The sequence below is a fragment of the Symphalangus syndactylus genome, chromosome 2 (assembly GCF_028878055.3).
Source record: "Symphalangus syndactylus isolate Jambi chromosome 2, NHGRI_mSymSyn1-v2.1_pri, whole genome shotgun sequence".
In the NCBI taxonomy this organism is placed as follows: Eukaryota; Metazoa; Chordata; class Mammalia; order Primates; family Hylobatidae; genus Symphalangus; species Symphalangus syndactylus.
Window position 1 is genome coordinate 90045189 of NC_072424.2, and position 18298 is coordinate 90063486.

General features: G+C 40.5%; 1 protein-coding gene across 4 annotated transcripts in view; it reads right to left on the reverse strand.

Annotated features, from left to right (window-relative positions):
- LAMA4 (laminin subunit alpha 4) overlaps window positions 1-18298 on the reverse strand; it is a 148881-nt gene that overhangs the window by 65972 nt on the left and 64611 nt on the right. For 2 of the 4 annotated variants that reach the window (XM_063620074.1, XM_055261765.2), the window contains exons 6-11: window positions 17342-17556; window positions 14795-14890; window positions 13130-13281; window positions 10894-11004; window positions 3726-3837; window positions 868-1035 (exon numbers count right to left, since the gene is read on the reverse strand). In XM_063620074.1, coding sequence (XP_063476144.1) covers window positions 868-1035; window positions 3726-3837; window positions 10894-11004; window positions 13130-13281; window positions 14795-14890; window positions 17342-17556 — 854 coding nt within the window. The remainder of the gene's footprint in view (window positions 1-867; window positions 1036-3725; window positions 3838-10893; window positions 11005-13129; window positions 13282-14794; window positions 14891-17341; window positions 17557-18298) is intronic. The other 2 variants (XM_055261780.2, XM_055261772.2) reach the window with 1 other exon arrangement.

Genomic DNA, 18298 nt, shown 5'->3' on the forward strand with positions numbered 1-18298 from the left:
GAGCAATAAATGGTTATTGTTTTAAATGAATACATTTGAGGTGGTTTTTGTTTTGTTTTGTTTTGGGAGCTGGAGTCTTGCTCTGTCACCAGGCTGGAGTGCAGTGGTGCAATCTTGGCTCACTGCAACCTCTGCCTCCCGGGTTCAAGCGATTCTCCTGCTTCAGCCTCCCTAGTAGCTGGGACTACAGGCGCATGCCACCACGCCCAGCTATTTTTTGTATTTTTAGTAGAGATGGGGTTTCACCATACTGGCCAGGCTGGTCTCAAACTCCTGACCTTGTGATCCGCCCATCTTGGCCTCCCAAAGTGCTGGGATTACAGGCATGAGCCACCACGCCTGGCCTGGGCCTTGTTATAATAGTAATTGATAACTGATACAGTGATCAAGTGATAGATTCAATAATACTACTATGGTTTGGTGCCTACACTCATTGCTGAAGGAAATGTTAAATTTCCACTGGAGGCTAGAAGATATTAAAGTCATTCATGGTCTTCACAACATGAATGTTTCTGGGCTTGTAGCATTCTTGCCTTCTCAATAAAATTTCTTTTAATGTAGTTCTGGGAATTGGTTTCCTTTAGCCTTCCTTCTACTGTTTTATACGTTTTTCACCAACTGCTATAGATTCCTTGTGGCATCTCAGCTGTTTCTCAGGGGCTCAAAGTTGGGCCTGAATCTGAAAATCTTGGTTATAAAGTCAAGTTGTCCTGAATGATTCCCTGTGGCCACATGTAGATTCTAAATAGTTCTGAACACTGGAAATTGGTTGCTTTGACTATATGTTGCCCTAGGTTTAATGTGTGCTGTTGGACCCACAAAGAGGGCAAACATGTGCTGGGTCAGCTATGAGAGGAATACACCTACATTCGTAAGCCTCATCTGCCTCCTCATCCACGAGCTCCCGTTGGGTGAAAAATGGTTGACGGCTTCTTATCTCCTCAAGCATCTTCTGGGCCAACACCAGCTTCTCAGAGATTTCCTTGGGGCTAAGTTCATGCTCTTCCCCATAATAGAGCATCTTGTTGTTGATCTCTGAAAGGAAGAACATGGTGAAACAAGGCAGCAGGGAGAGATGACCGGGCACTAGAAATGCAAGGGAGCAAGGGCTGTGGGCAAAGGGCAGGGCTGATCCTGAAATGGAAAGAGAGACTCATTCAAAGGCAGCATGCTAGTGTTCATGCTGTGAATCCCAGCAAGCATGGGAGCTCATCACCTATTCCACGAAGGAGAAAGACACGAGGAAACCACTAATCTCTGCTTCCCGTGCGGTGTCTTCAGAATGGGAACTGGCTAATACAAAGCCTCCTCTGCTGTCATCCTCATCTGGTTTCCACAGTGATTCGAGAATGCTAATATTTAGCATTAAATATTGTAACTTGATATTCAAGGCATCAAAATCTACAGTCTTTGATCAGCCTTTTATATAACATACTTAACTTGGAGAAAATGCTCAGAGATCACTCCTGTCATGGGTGAGATTATTAATGTGTAGGAGTTATTAATTGTATTTTAGACAAAGATTTGATCAAAGCTTTAAGCCAAAATGAGAGCATATTGATAGCTGTCCAAATGCATCTTTCAAATTATTTCACAGGCTAAATATAAAAGGGGGTTTGTTATAATATGATGTGAGCTTTTGCTCATTAATAGTTATTTTTTGGCAGTTGCTGTTTGCCTTATAGAGTGTGACTACTCTAGGTCATTTTCACCCCACTTGCATAAGTCAGGTGGAGAATTTTAGAACTGGAGGGACCACTGAGGCTCAAAGGGATTAGGTGACCTGTCTAAATATTAGCAGACTGAAATACTTCTTTGAATCCCTCATTCCTACTACATATGATGAGAAGGAAGGTATGTAATTGTCACCTTGTTCTACTGCACCTCCAAGAGGAAGCATTTTATCTTGCTGGCATAAATGAAATTGCGTGTCTGTGGTTTACTATGATCTATGTGGTTGGCCAGACAAGACGGGTAAACAAACATTGGTGTCACATAAATCATACCAGGATAAGGGGTTGTATTTTATGTGGATAATAGCTTGAAGGTCACCAGCGGTTATTTTAGAGATGGTTGGGAATAAGGAATGACATATAATTGGTGTTGTACAGCATTCCAGAATTATATAAAGGGATTAAACATCCACTCCTCAAGTAAAGTCTAAAATATTAACCTGTGAAATAAACTAAATGAAAATATTTTTTCCTCAGCTCTAGCACTTGTGATGCTGAATTCTTTGGCATTTTGATGCAAGTCTTATATTTATAATTTTGGCCTGTTTTAGTTTAGCTACTTGCAGTATAGATCAGAAAAGGGAAATACAGACAATAGTATTTTTGCCTTTGGTCTTTGGAGACTATTCATACATTATTTTAAAAATTTAAAAACTGTTAGAAGTTATTGTTTCCCATTTACATTTCCTTTGTATTTTTTCATCTTTTCCCATTCTTAAAGGATCAAGTAAGAGGGTTCAGATGCTTTGCAAATGAAACACTTTTGAATCAAAACATGGGTAACAACAGCAAAGGTGAATTATTTTCTGTGAATGGCTTACTAGGGTCCTGCCATTTGCTGCCTAAAGAGGCATTTATTTCTTAGTTGGCTAAGGTCATGTTATCTTCTAGTAAGTTTCTTCTAGTAAGTTTCTTCAATCTTACTTTTTGAACAAATCTAGCCTGGGCGACAGAGCGAGACTCCGTCTCAAAAAAAAAAAAAAAAATGCTATAGAAAAAGAATATTTTGTCAGGAAATGCAAAAATATGAGCCATGAGAGAGGATGTGAGTGAGGAGTGTTTGGATTGCATGTCATTTGCTTTTATTGTTTATTATAGGCATCAAAGGAAACATGACAAATGATTAATCTTGCTTTTATATGTCCGTTTGCATGCAATATGCCTCAGTAAAAAGACATGAATCTTCCACTGTGGTTCCTTTTATCGCCACTGTGCCCTGGGATGCACTTGGTGTTGTCATCCAGCCCTTAATATATAGTATAATAAAAACTATGGAAATGCAGATACTGGATCTTAGCAAACTCTCACCCAAGGAAATCTTTATCCTATAACACATGAAATCTGCTGTTTTCTGCTGGTAAATTGCAGGCCAACTATTAGCGCACTATTAAAGTAGTCTTCAAGATTATCTTGCATTTATTGAAGTGAGAGCACAAATTAAGCAAACCTCCAATGAGGGAAGGTACAATCATTCACAATGCTTTAGGACAAAGAAATCTCTCACAGCCCCGCTCCTTCCTTTTCTTCTGGGTTGAGGCCCAAGCATGTTGCCTGATTGGCCTTTGGGAAAGCCCATCATAGAAACAGCTTGTGATGATTTGGGTCAACCGACGGTTTACCGGCATTCTAAAGGCAATGTTTTCTCTGCAAATAACTGAGAAAAATCTGTGACTCCTACTCAACTCTTGCATTTTAGAGACACCATAGCATGCAATCTCCTCTGTCAGAAGGGTATTCTGTGAAATGCCTAAAAAGGGAATGATTTTATACATTGATTCTTGAACATCAACAGATAGTAAGTAGGGATGAGTGCTCAGAAATTCCAGATAAACAAACTTGAAATGAAGACCTTATACAAGTTTAAACCTATAATACTGTACCAACAAGTTCCTGGCACACAGCAGACACTTAACAGTAGCCATTATGCCTACTGATGTTAATAACATGAGTGTTTCCTTGATATTAAACTGAACCAGAAGAGAATATATTTACCTTGGATTTTATCCCTCATATCATGGGCTTGCTCTACCAGCTGACTTGCGTGGTTAATGGTGTCCATGCTTTCCTTCTGAACAAGTTGCCCTTTTCTGGAGGCTTGATTTTCCTACAAATAATCCATATAAAAGCTAGATTAAATGTATGAAAAAAGAATGTTATATAAGCACAGATACGGGTGGGTTATGTGTTTCATAAACATAAATCTTCCTGGCATGTGAAAGTTCTATAACATATAAAATCATCCCAAAAATAATGCATGAAAGCTAATGTGATGGCCAGTTTTATTTTTTAAAAAATTTTTAATTTTTCCATAAGTTATTGGGGTATAGGTGGTATTTGGTTACATGAGTAAGTTCTTTAGTGGTGATTTGTGAGACTTTGGTGCACCCATTACCCGAGCAGTATACACTGCACCACATTTGTAGTCTTGTATCCCTCCCCACCCCACTCTTCCCCCCAAGTCCCCAGAGTCCATTGTATCATTCTTATGCCTCTGCGTCCTCATAGCTTAGCTCCCACATATCAGTTAGGACATACAATGTTTGGCTTTCCATTTCTAAGTTACTTCACTTGATGGCCAGTTTTAGAATGACAGAAGGCTATAAAATCTGGTGCTATTCCTATATCATCAGTCACAGTTCAATCACAACCAACTGCCTTTCATATGTAATTTATTCTTCAAATTTTTACTGTATCTCAAGTTGCTGGACTAGAAAATTGCCCATGTCCGCTGATCATTTTGACATTGTGCTGACTGAAGAGCTTAAAGTTTCAAAGAGAAAATTGTTGAAAAAACAGGCAGACCTTGAAATGCACCATGCTTCTAGTGGCTCCTGGGTGGTCCAACCACTGCTGAAATTGAATTACCACAGAGATTTCAAGGATTATTCTCACTGGGCTAAAATGCTGTTTTCAGTGCTTCATTCCAAATTCCCATCAACATTGATGGCACTTGTGTACAAATAACTGCTCAAGCAGATTTGGCTCAGCGTGAATGGAGCTCTTCTCCAAAAAGCTGATTCCATTCTCTCAACTTGGGAGATTCTGTTTCAGAGATCTCACACAGTATTTGTCAAAAATAATGCCCAACTCAAATGTGGCCTCTTTAGAAAGGGTTTGTGTGGGCGTCTGTGCGTATGTGTGTGTTTTTGTGTGTGTGGTTAAGGACAGAATGTGATCTAAGAGCACAGAAATGATTCAAGGCCAGAATACCACCCTGTATGCACAGCATGGGCGACATGTACTTACTTTTGGGATTTGAAAGACTGATTTATGGGTTATATTTAAGAGGAAGAAGAGTTCTTTAGTCTGGCATTTGGTCAAATGCCCACTTGCCTTGTCTGGTGCTTTTTTGGCTCAGCTCTTTAAAAACTGCTACAATATCTGAAGGAGCTGTGGGGTGATCTGCCACACAGAGCGCTAGTAGACCCATTATACAGAGTTTCTTGAGGATAGGGAAGTGGTTGTTTTAAACTTCTCTCCTTTCATCCAGTATTCTACCCAGAGGATTATGCCATGATTTTACCAGGAACGTTTTTACACTCTCCAGGAATAACCCAAGCAAGTGGCCCTCTCAGATGGACAAGGAAGGGAACGCAGAAATGGTATTATAACAAACACATGCCCAGAGGCTTTTTATTGGAGATGGGTAATCCCCTCCCTACAGAGCAAGGCTCCCGTAGTCACGGAGCCCACTGTGCAGCAGCAGTGTGGTCATCAGTCTCTTCATAAACTGTGGGCTCTCTGAATGGACACTGTCTTCTAAGTCATTATATTCCTTCCTGCAATTCCAGTCTTCTCCTTGGCTTGTTCTAGTGCTTTCCAGAAAAACAGTATTTGTGGTCATTTTAAAATTAAATATGCAGAAACTATAATAAATTTTAATATTACTCCTCCCTGCTTTTAAAAAATATGGGCACAAACATTTAAAATTTTAGAATGTTTAACGAGTTGATCTTTGATCCAGTTTAAGTTATATTTGCAAAGCAAAACTAACACCCCTAGTTTTTACTTTGGCTTGATACTTCAGAGTAAAGCTCTTGTTATTACTGTGTCATTAAACTTACTATTTTTTGATACGGAAACTTCAGTTGAAGTGATGAGAGACAGCTGAAAAGTGTCATGCCTATAAGAAAACCTCTTCTTTTTGACAAACGCCAGAGGGCGCTGAGATACAGGTAGATAGAGATATATAGCTGTTGATACACTGTATATATGACTTGATCAGTGGCAAAGAGGAACATCTATTCCTTTACATTGTAAGATTACTGAATCGAACCTATAGTGAGGCTTATTTGAATGTTTATTTTTTCTGTAACTTTGCCTGTGGAAAGAAAATAATGATATAGGCACATGGGAAAACCGGTGCACCTCGGTTTAAGAAAAGCTGAAATTAAAAAATTACCTGCAACTGTAAATTAGTTGGTGGTTTATATTACAAATGTATTAGTAGTTTGCTCATCTCAACAGAAAATTCTTCTTGTACATATTTGACATAAAAGTGGCAAGGATGTCTTGGTAATATAGTACATAAAAGGTAGATTACGTGAGGATGATAACCGATACCTAGGGCGATCATATATTTTATGGTTCAACCTGGGGCATTTTGCACATGAAAAGGAGAACTTTTAGTGATTACTCTGGGACACAAGCATAAACAGCAACAGTCCTGGACAAACCAATAGTAGGAATATTGGTGTGCTACTTCAGAATTTGTACAGTAATATCTACTTCTGCCTACCTCCCGAACATTAATGACCTCTAAATTCCTTTCTGGCCCTGATTACCCTGAGTTGCAGATTCACATCTCTATCTGCCCTCTGTGCCTTCACAGATGTTTCACTTTTAAAATGTCCAGAGTAATCCATTCGTGTTCGTAGTCTTAGTCATCCACGTCTCAGGATGGAGCTTCTCTCTTTGCTATTTCTCACTTCCAGTTGGTCACCAAGTCTGTTTCATTCCACCTGCCACTCTGGCCTGTCTTCCTCTTTTCCATGACCACAGTCTCAGTTCATCCTTGTTCTCTGCAAATTCTTTTCAGACAAAGGCAAGACAGCAACCCACTGCTCTCTTGTCTAGACCACTGTGACGGTCTCCTAAGCAGTGCCCCTGTTGTCAGTCTTCACTGGCTAGTCTATCATCCACACTGCAGAGGAACATTTCTGAAGTGCAAATCTGATCAGTTCATTGTTCTGGGTAAATACCTGAATGACTTTCAGAGTCCGCAGGCTGCAGTCCCCATGCTCATGAGTGTGTTTGGGAAGGTTCTTCACACTTGGGCCTCTGACAGCTTCTTCAGCATTATCTCCTGCTCTCTCTGCCTTACAGTGAATCTTCCACAAGGCCACAGTTCCAGTCCCAACAGCATAGCACATTGCTTCACATCTGTCTGTTCTCATAGTACTTACCCCTTGCTTGGGACTATTTGATAAACTCTTACTCATTCTCAATACACAGGCCAATACTCACCTTCTCTGAGAAGCCCTTCCTAGTGTACCCCTGCCAAAATAGTTCGCTATTTCTTCCTTAGAGTTACTCTTTAGCCTGTACCATGTTTCTGTTATTAAATGCTGCATCATAATTATGTTTTTACATATCTGTTTCCCTGCTAGACTGAAGCATCTTGAAAGCAGGGCCTTATTATATTTCAGGATACCTAGCACCTAGCACAATAACTGTTATATACAGGCTGGGCGTGGTGGCTCACGCCTGTAATTCCAGCACTTTGGGAGGCCGAGGCGGGTGGATCACGAGGTCAGGAATTTGAGACCAACCTGACCAACATGGTGAAACCCTGTCTGTACTAAAAATATAAAAAGTAGCTGGATGTGGTGGCACACGCCTGTAATCCCAGCTACTCAGGAGGCTGAGGCAGGAGAATTGCTTGAACCCAGGAAGCAGAGGTTGCAGTGAGCCGAGATTGTGCCACTGCACTCCACCCTAGGTGACAGAGCGAGACTGTGTCTGAAAATAAATAAATAAATAAATAACTATTATATACAGATGTTCAATAAGGCTTCTGGAATAGAAGTGTAAACAGTTGTCCCTCAGCATCCATGGGAGATTGGTTCCAGGACCCAGCCCCCACAGATACCAAAATTCATGGTTGTTCAAGTTTCTTACATAGAATGGTGTAGTATTTGCAATACTATAACCTATGCACATCCTCCCATATATATTATATCTAAATTACCTATAATACTCAATGCAATGCCTATACATCACTTCATTCATATGGATTCAAAGTAATACTCAGCATATGGTAAATTTAAATTTTGCGTTTTGGACCTTTGTGGAATTTTTCCAAATATTTTTGAGCCATGACTGAATCTATGAATCCAGCACCGTACTTAATTTTCTCCTGCCTTTTTGGAAGGACCAGAGATGAGGTTCAGATGCTTTTGATGCTTGGAGATAGCCTACTTTCCTTTTAGTCCTGTGGGTCTCTCTGCATGAGTTGTCATTCAGGTAGCTTCTGCTGTGGTTCAAGGAGTAGAAGTGGAGGAGATGGTGCAGCACCTCCTGAGCCGCCCTTGGAGACTGTGCTTTGTAACTCTGGTCTCTGCAGTGGATCTTCAAGATCCAGATGGTGAGGGGCAGCACTGAGATTGGGAGAGGGCCACATCTCACCTTTGCTTGTAGCCCAGTGACACTCTGACCTTGAGCACAGTGGCTCTGGGAACATGGAAAAGCAGAATCTTGGCATGATCTTTGGAATTTTCATTGCAGACAAGATCAGCAGCAGCAAAAGTGAGCATCTTTTGAGCACTGGGTATTTACGAACACAGATGGATGGGCATCCTTCAGGGAAATCCCAGACATAAGTGGTGGGAAAGGGCTGTAGGACTTCCCAGTAGAAGGCTGGAGGATTTAGAAATGGAAGTTCAGACAAAACCCGTAGCTAGGTGGATGTAACTTGTGAGCTTTGGATCACATGAAATCCGTGTGGCAGGTAATCTGCAAAAAGTGGTATTACTTGTCAAGTTCAAGGGGCAATATTACTGATTTTTATCACTGTGGGTATACACAATGAAATCCTTTACTCGATTTAAAGCCAAATATTAGTTAGTTTCTTGATAGAAGGCTTTCTAAGACACAGCTTTCCTTAAATCTAAGAATCAATCATGGACTTTTCTAGAGCAAGGGCTTGAAGAATGCTTAAAAAGTCATTAAGACCAGCCCTGGGCATTTGTTTTGAAACATTTCAGCAGGTTTTTGCACAATCAGGACTGTGGTCAGAACATTATATTCAATAAAAATTGATGGAAACAGCCGAGTGAAAGTTCCTAGTAGCTTTATCATCAACCTCCTGTGTTGGTGGTCTGTTCTTCTTGTCCGGGAGCCTTTTCTACTGTGATGTTAACTTTCGAGCGTACATTATTTCCCCTCCACGAAAGCCTGCATTTAGCTTACATTAGAAGTGGGGAAATTGTACAACAAAAGGATCAGGAACTCTGCCTGGGCTGTGGGAGGAGCTAATCTTGGTGAAAACATTTCCCCAGATGTTTTCTTGAAAATTCTTTCCTCAAGAAAGAATTAAGGCTGGGCGTGGTGGTTCACGCCTGTAATCCTAGCACTTTGGGAGGCTGAGGTGAGCTGATCACCTGAGGTCAAGAGTTTGAGACCAGCCTGGCTAACACGGTGAAACCCTGTCTTTACTAAAAATGCAAAAATTAGCCAGGTGTGGTTGTGTGTGCCTGTAATCCCAGCTACCCAGGAGGCTGAGGTAGGAGAATCACTGGAACCCCGGAGGCGGAGGCTGCAGTGAGCCCAGATCGCGCCACTGCACTCTAGCCTGGGCAACAAAGTGAGGCTCCATCTCAAAAAAATAAGAAGAAGAAGAAGAAAAAAGAATTAAGATACTTTTAGCAAGTTTCCACCATATCTGATACCAACATGAAGTAACAATGAGTTTCCACAAAGATTTATTTCTTAGTATTTCCTTTACTGTTTAAGAGATTTCACTGTTCTTCAAGCACTAGTGATTGGATTAATATGTGCCATTGCCAGCAAACTAGGGACACAATTTTCATGTGCATTTCAAAGTAGATAAATCTTCCAAGGGTACAATTAGAGTAATTTACATTTTCAAAAGCATAATCTCTTAAAGGGTTTGGGGTACAAGGTCAAAAGAGAATACTATTGTTATTTTATTTTTTTAAAGTTTTTGTTGAACATGAGAATTGTTTATAATGTCAAGTACCAGTTTCTGAAAGCAGCAATTCTGAAGTACTCTGGCCAGGACTGGTGGAATATCATTAGAAAAAAACAAAACAAAACTGTGTTAAACATTCTAATATGCTAAATATGCTGCCTCGTGACTTAGTTTGTAAAATTAGTATAGCACATAGATGTATGTTTTCCATTACGCTGTTGCGGAGTGCATTGAATAGCCTTTCACATTGACTCTGCCTGTGTTTTAATGTTTTTCCTGTTAATTCCTGACAGCTTTTACAAGTTGTATTTTTCTCTGTCTAGTTGTCTTTTTTGTTTATTTAGTTGTTTTACTGGATATTTGAAATTTTATCTTGTCAAATCTGTATCTTTTTATTGAAATTCTTTATATCGTATTTAAGTGTTCGGTTATTCCCTTTGAAGATTTAATAAGTAGTTTGTTCTATTTTCTTGTGGATTTGAGATTTATACTCAACTCTTTAAACAGGCTAATTTATTTTAGTCTGTGGTGTAAAGTGATGCTTGAAAGTGGTTTTTTCCTGCCGAGGAGCGAAATTGCTTTCTCAGGACAATTCCCTTTCTTTCTATTTACCATTTAATGTATACTTTAACCAATATTTAAATTTTATATTCTATATAATAAATTTTAATTCTGGATGCTCTGTAGCTCTTAGTCATAAGATGCCTTGGCAAACAGCTGAATGACCATCCTAATTAAACAAATCAACCATATCAGCCTGCCACAAATACATAGAAAATTCTCCACAAACACAGCTTTTCAAGAAAACCAATCAAAATGGGAAGAGACGATAGAGACTGAGTATTTAACTTTCTCCACAGGTCTGGTCTTGATTTATTTTAAGGCACATGGGTCACTGCATTTTTTCTGGGCTGTGTTAAGCCTCAGTCGTTCGTGACCAGCCAGCTTCACATCAGCTAAATCCTTTCTTTGAAGGCTGTCCCAGAAACTGAATACATACATACTTACCTTTTCAACTAATTCCTCTACGTCAGACAGAAGACTTTTCATCGTGTTCTCAGCATTATTGATTTGTATCTTTCTTAGGGTGTATTGGTTTTCTCTTTCTGACAATTTTGTCTGCAGAAAAATGTGTTTTGAAAATAATTAGTCAATGTGCACACCAGGTTTTAAAAAATGTAAGTAAAACTCTTTCAGTGTAAGAGACCTCAGAGTAGAGTGTGAGGCTCTTTTCTCAAAATAGTGGGGTCCACAGGCTGCTGCAGCCTGGTGTGAAGGGTGGGGTCTGCAGAGGGGACTGAGGCCCTTAGGGGCTAAAATTCTGCAAGCTCCACTCACTAGACCAGGGATGCTGGTCAGGGGCTGGGTTGACCATGGGGAAAGGGCTCCTTTTTCTAACTTGTACAAAGGTACAATTTAGGCTGGTGGTGGCCCTGGGTGTCTGAGCTTTAGAATTTTAATTTTGTTAGGTCTGGAAGAACAGACCAACCCACCAGGATTGATTTAAATGGAGTACAGAAATTAACTTTCTTCATTTTAATGCAAATCTCTTTATTTCAGACCCCTTGCTTTCTCCTTTTTCATTTTCAAGGAGCTGGGTCTAAATGTGGCTTTACTGAGATTACTTGGGAGTGAACCCTTCAATCTTGACACTGACTTCCTCTTTGCTGTAATGATTCCTGTCTTGAAGTAGTGCCTTTGAGGAAAGAGAATCTGAGTGGTTTCAGGAGGCCTGGATCTGGGTGACTCCCCTGGGGGGCAGTGTCTTCATGTGTTCCAATAGGTAATTTCAGACAAGAACAATTTCAAAGGTTAGAATAAAATTCACACCAAGATTCTATCCAGTCTACAATATAATTTTCGTTTTCGTTTACACTTTACATATTTGGCCAACTGCTATGGATATCATTTGCACCTCCAAAAAGCAATGAGTACTTAGTATGCCAGGTACTGTTCTAACTTCTGTATGTATATCAATTCACTGAATTCTCTCAACAGCCCATGAGATAAATGCAATAATTATTCTCAATTCCATATGAGGAAACAGGAATTAAAGAGGTTAAATAACTTACCTACAGTCACACAGCCAGTGAGTGTCAAAGCTGGGATTTCAACACAAGCAACCTAGTTTCAAAGTCCGTGCTATTAATCATTTTCCTACATTGACTAACAAAGCAAAACAATGTTCTGGTATTAATTCTATTTTCCCTCAGCTAATGACTATTGTTTTAAAAATATCCTTTGCTTGTGATAGAAGCCCATGATTTAGTGGGAAAGAAAACTTGTAAATCTTAGCTGTATAAGGACCTTTATATAGTCATCCCTTGGTAGTTGTGGGAGATTGGTCCCAGGACCCCATGGGGATGCTCCAGTTCCTGATACAAAATAGCCTAGTACTTGCAGATAATGTATGCACATCCTCCAGAATACTTTAAATCATCTCTAGATCACTTATAATACTGCTTATAATACTAACACAATGTCAATGCTATGTAAATAGTTGTTACACTGTATTTTTCTTTTTTTTATTGTTGCATTAATTTTTATTGTTTTTTAAAAAATATTTTCCATCTGTGATTGGTTGAATCTGAGGATGTGGAACCTGTGGATATGGAGGACCAACTGTATTACTGTTTTTGTTTTTTGTTTTTAATCTGTTGGCTGCTTTTAACTTGTTTACTAGGTATTAACCAGTTGATCTATGAGGAGAAACAAGGTATGTGTGTATGTCTGCATTTGACTGTGTGAGTATGAGAAAATGAGAGAGAATGTGTGTAAATGAGAAGGAAAGGTGGGTGGGTGGTGGGGTGAGGAGAGACAGAGAAAAAGAAGGATGCTTCTAGACAAACTCAAAACCTTGCAAATTAAGGCTAAGGAAATGGTAGCCTTGCAGTACCATTTGTGGTAATGACTTAAACAGGTAATGTATGGCCTCACCAAGGAAGTAAGTGTTTCTCTTTCCTCAGTAGTTTTGTGCATAGATACTAGTCTTTTAGTCATTTCATTTCCCATATAACCTCTTTTGTAGACAGCAGTTCTTGCTTTGGCCCAAGCTTATAGTTACAATCAACTTTTCATAACTTCCCTATGAAATTACTTATGTTTTCTATGTTAGACCTACAGGTCTAACAACCTGTAATACAGATATGAGACTCAGATACAAAAAGGGGTAGAAGGAATTACTAGCTGCGGGCCTGTGAAGCCAGGATGAAAACAGAGTAGAAAGTAGAACATTACTGCGTACTTTGAGGAGGTAGATGGTGGCGTTGATTTCATTCACATGCCTATGAGCGGCAGCCCCAGAGGATACGCTCAGCACCCCGGATTTGCCTTCCTCAATGGAGAGCGCTGCTAACCGCAGGTCATCAGTCAGGTCCCAGACGCACTTATCACAGCCTGGAGGTGAAACAGTTCTTCAGAATCACAAGTCAAAAGCATGCTAAAGACAGCCTGTTTTAGCAGAACATAAATCTCTATTTCCTTGGTTAATACTATTTTTATTTTTGTCTCATGAGGAACTGTAATTCTATTCTTGTCAGGCTTTAGTATCTTGCTTGGCATTAGCTAGTGAAGATGGCTATTGGCTAGCCACTCCTCCTCTCCTGTTAGCTTTTCTCAGTCAGTATTCAGGGGCTAGCACCAGCCTTCTCCCCACCCCAGGGAGGGCACAGCTCCTCCCCACAGCCCCACTTCGTGGCAGGATGAACACTTCAGCACCGGGAGGTCTGAGGTTATCGCTGCGAGAGTCGCTTCCTGACGTCTGATGAGGGTACCAAAGTTCATGCTGAACGTGGGCACGTGGGGAGGCAGGTCCCAGTTCCTCATCACTTCTCACTTTTCACATTTGAGTTCCTCTGACCACTGTCATCACCTCCGGAACCCAGGGCCCTCCTGTGACACACTCACAAGGATGGCACACTGTGTTTCAAAACTGCCTTGATCACCTTTTGCAACTTGCCTGTTCCCGATCTCTTTCCCTCAGATGGTGCTCTCTTCTAGAGACGTGATAAAGGGAGACTGGCATGTTAATGGTTGTTAATATGTTAATTTGTTATTTGAAGTTTAACATAGTTTTACTTATAAGCTCTCTCAAGGGAATGAGTCCTAGCCAGTACTTCAGGCTTGGTGGCGGAGATGCTTAGGACCAGACAGGCATCTTGATGTTCTTAAATTGGCCTTGTCTAGGGGGCCACCTGTTCAATCAGGGTGTAAACTTGGCATTGCTTGTGCCTCACATCCTGTGCTATCTTCTAAGATGTGATCCAATGATAAGGTTAATCTCTTACGCTCCGAGGGACTGAGAGACCAAGATACTTCTGTTTGGGGGAGGGGATGCCTACTATTAAAATAGTTTTTAAACCAAAAGTTTTGTTCCTAGTGTAACTCCTCATGATTTAATTAACATGAGAGCCAGAGAAAACCAGGAAAGATAAAAGGCAGCCCCATTTTGTAAAGCCTGAATATTTACTTCTGTTCCCATTTCAGATTTGAGGTAACTTGGGAGAAGCCACTTAAATCTCTTGGTATCTCAGTTTCCCCAGGTGTTGTAAATTGTTTGTACATCCTATTTTCAGGGACCTGAAGAGACGATATAGAAAAAGGAGCTGAAAAGAACTCTGTCATTGGGAGTTGTGTTTCTGACTTTGCCTTTAGCCATTAGGCAAGATTCTGAATGTAAAGACTGGATAAAATAGAGCTATGCAAACGTAAACCACCCATTTGCCCTAGGGAATCAAGTGGACCACAAAGTACTTGGTGCAGGCTCCATTTGCTGAGGTGCAGAAAGGGTTAAGTCCAGGGGTGGGACTCAGCAGTTTCTAGAGAGTGATACTGCATAGCTTTTCTTAATCCCACACCTGCAGCACATTAGAGAAAGTGGGGTTAGTCAATCATGTACTGTTATTTTTACTTATGGTTGGGCAGTCCATGCCTGTAGGGGGTTCAAAACCTTCTTCCAAGCATTCTCCGGTTACACTGTCACATGGGCCTCCCCCGCAGTTGCACACTGTGGGAAACAAAAACAAGAGATGAGAAATGCACTTCTTAATGCTTAAAGTATGGCAATATTTTCCTGGTTTCTAGAAACACTAGCTATCAGTGTATAATTCGTCAATGGGGATTAATTACGTTCTTCCTTAAGACTGTGTAGAATCTACGATACAGAGATTATGCCCTTCATCCGATTAAGCTCCAGCCCAATGAGATTTTCAAAGGTGACCCTGGGCAAAATTGAATCTAAGTTTTCTAGGATTTCTCTCCCAACTCTTTGGGATTCTGACATGACAGTGCAATTGCTTTAGTCCAAAAATGTCCTGGTAAGTTTCACAAGATACTAAATGACCACAAGCTCATCATTCAACTGGAAATTGAAAGCCATCCCTTCCTTGCAGACTGACACTCCAGTTTAATTTAACTCGGGGGTTGATCACTGCCAGGTGTAAGGGAGGAGCAGCTTAGCAAGGAGTGAGTGAGGAGGCCCAGGAGTGATTCTTGGCTCCCACTGCGCTTGACCCTTGGCAAGACAGACTTCAAACCTCCAAATGACAGCTATGAGTGCAATAAGAATAATGTACTGGAAGGAATCAGGAACATTTTTACATGAATTTAGAAGACCTGGGAGCCCATTATTCATCTACTGACGATTTTCTGTAATGCCTTTTGGAAAAAGCAAAAACAAAAACCCAATCTCATCAGACTGTTCAATTTCCACTGAGTTTCTGTGTGGGAACTAATTTGTAATATTTAAAGAGGAATTCTCTTACCATCTATGCTAGCAATTAACTGGAATAGAATTGTGCATTTCCCCCCACTTCTTAACTGTCTTTACAGAATAATCATAAAAACCAGGTTCATGGGGAGATCTATTTATTACTTTTCATCTGTTTAATGTTCCACAAAATGCAGATTAAATCTTTCAGCAAGATCATGCTTTATTGCTTCTAAAATTAGCTTCTCTTCCAACAGTGACCTGCATCTTTGTAGTTTAAACACAAATTTAGTAAATGTTTTGAGAATCAGGACGTCAACCTTTCAGGCTTTGATTTTGCCAACATTATTTCTGATGTCCGCCTTCTCTCTCTTTAGCCTGAGTAGACACAGTGCTCCTTCCTTTCTGCTATCATTCTCAGTGTTATGCCTCTGTGCACATTGCTTTTTTGTAGACATGTTTACTTTTATTGTGACTTCTGCAGTACATATATGTTGCATTTTTTAAATTTAAAACTCCTTACTCCTTGAATCTTTTCAAGTGGAACTCTGTTTCAGTGAGAGGATTTCTTACCGAGGCATGCCACAGGAGTACAATATCTCCTGCTCTCCCTCCCTCCCTCCCTCAAAGTCACGTAAGAGTAAGACATACTCAATCTCCGCCTTCCTGCACTTTTAGAGGAAAGCAATGTCACTTTACTTTTGAAGAGCTTCACTCTATGTGGCAAATGGATGAATAAGATTTGTGCATTTCAGTCTAACTGAAAGTTTTCTATGCTATCTTTGAAATATTTACTCTTATAATTTGAGGAAATTGGAGGGTGGTGGTGATTAAATGGCACCCTTGACTTGCTCATCTATTTCATGGAAATCTTGATTTTACCAAACATAACTGAAAGAGAGATATAGCCCTCTGAATAAGAAAACTGATTGGAACCATGCAAGATTTGTTTCTTTCTTTCCATCTTTCTTTCTTTCTTTCTTTCTTTCTTTCTTTCTTTCTTTCTTTCTTTCTTTCTTTCTTTCTTTCAGATTTGTTTCTTTCTTTCCTTCTTTCTTTCTTTCTTTCTTTCTTTCTTTCTTTCTTTCTTTCTTTCTTTCTTTCTTTCTCTTTCTTTCTTTCTCTCTTTCAGAGAAGAATCTCTCTGTCATACAGGCTGGAGCGCAGTGGCACAATCTTGGCTCACGGCAACCTCTGCCTCCACCTCCTGGGTTCAAGGGATGCTGGGTGGGACTATAGGCACCCACAACCATGCCCAGCTAATTTTTGTATTTTTAGTAGAGACAAGATTTTGCCGTGTTTGCCAGGCTGGTCTCAAACTCCTGGCCTCAAGCCATCCACCCGCCTCAGCCTCCCAAAGTGCTGGGATTACAGTAGTGAGCCACCATGCCTGGCCTGAACCATGCAAGATTTCATTCCATCTCCTGGTTAATGGCAGGTAATCCATAGAAGTCTGATTTATTTCTTTGATTAAAACTGGAAGGATATAAGATGCTAAGACAAAAGTTCATTTGTTGTGTTAGTGTCTCCTAGTTTATTCCACCCATGAGCAAAGTTATATTAGTAGCCTTGATAAAAATTTCTATCCCTGGTGGGTTTGGGTTGCATATTCCTGTGAATGTACATTGCCATGGAAAAGTGACAAGGGGGCACTCACAATACTTCCCAAGAGAAATTCTTCATCTAAATTCAGTATCGGCAGAGGGTCATGCTGGCCAGGCAGCTGGCTTAGTATTTATGATACTGCACCTGCACAGTTCTTGGCTATCCTGGCATCCCCATAGTAGCCAGGAGCGCAACGTTCACACTTGAATCCGGTGGTGTTGCGTAAGCAATTCCTACACTGGCCAGTGACTTCATCACAATCTTCAAAGATCAGATTGGGATCTGAATTTCCACTGCAGTCACATTTCTTACAGGTGCTTCCAATGAGTAAGGGGTTTCCATAGTAACCGGGAGCACATCTGAAGAGGAATATCACACATTTAAGTATTTAGCATCATAATTTTTCTTCCTTTTAATTTTCTTTCCTACAAAGAAGAAAGATGTAGTGGATATTTGTTGATTGCCCTCCCAGAATTCATTTGCACTCTCTCTTCTTCTTCATAGGACCAGACTTCGTTTTTAAGGAACCACCCCTCCTCATTATGTTATAGATCATTTTGTTCACTTCATCTGTAGGCCATTCAGTTCAGCCAGGCTTCCAGCTATAGGATTGAACTGGTATATCCAGCCAGGGAACTGGTGTACACAAATGATATATGATGGGTGGGACCAGATATGCCAAAGGTACTGCAATGAGATGTATCTGTAGCGTACAGCTGGGAAATGTCCTAGCCACAATGTTAATAGCAACTCTATCGAGAAATATTGATCGGTCTAGTCACAATGAATTGTTTAAGTAACTAAGCTTGAGCCAGTCAGTGCCTGGTATTCTCCTGGCCGAAAGGGTTTGACTCAGGAGTGTAGCTTGGGCTCTCGTTTGAGGGTCATGGGGTGGCATTCTCTCCATCTTCAGGTGAAGGAAGAGGCAGCAGGTAGTATGCTTAGCTCCTGGCAGCAACTTGTAACTAAGCAAAGCCAGCCTGGAGTCAAAGCAGATGGCAGAGGTGAGAGTACCACAAATCAATGGAGTTGGAGCCCAGACTGCCATTCTTCTGGATGTTTTAGATATGTGCACCTACAGAGGCTGGGTGCCTACCTGCA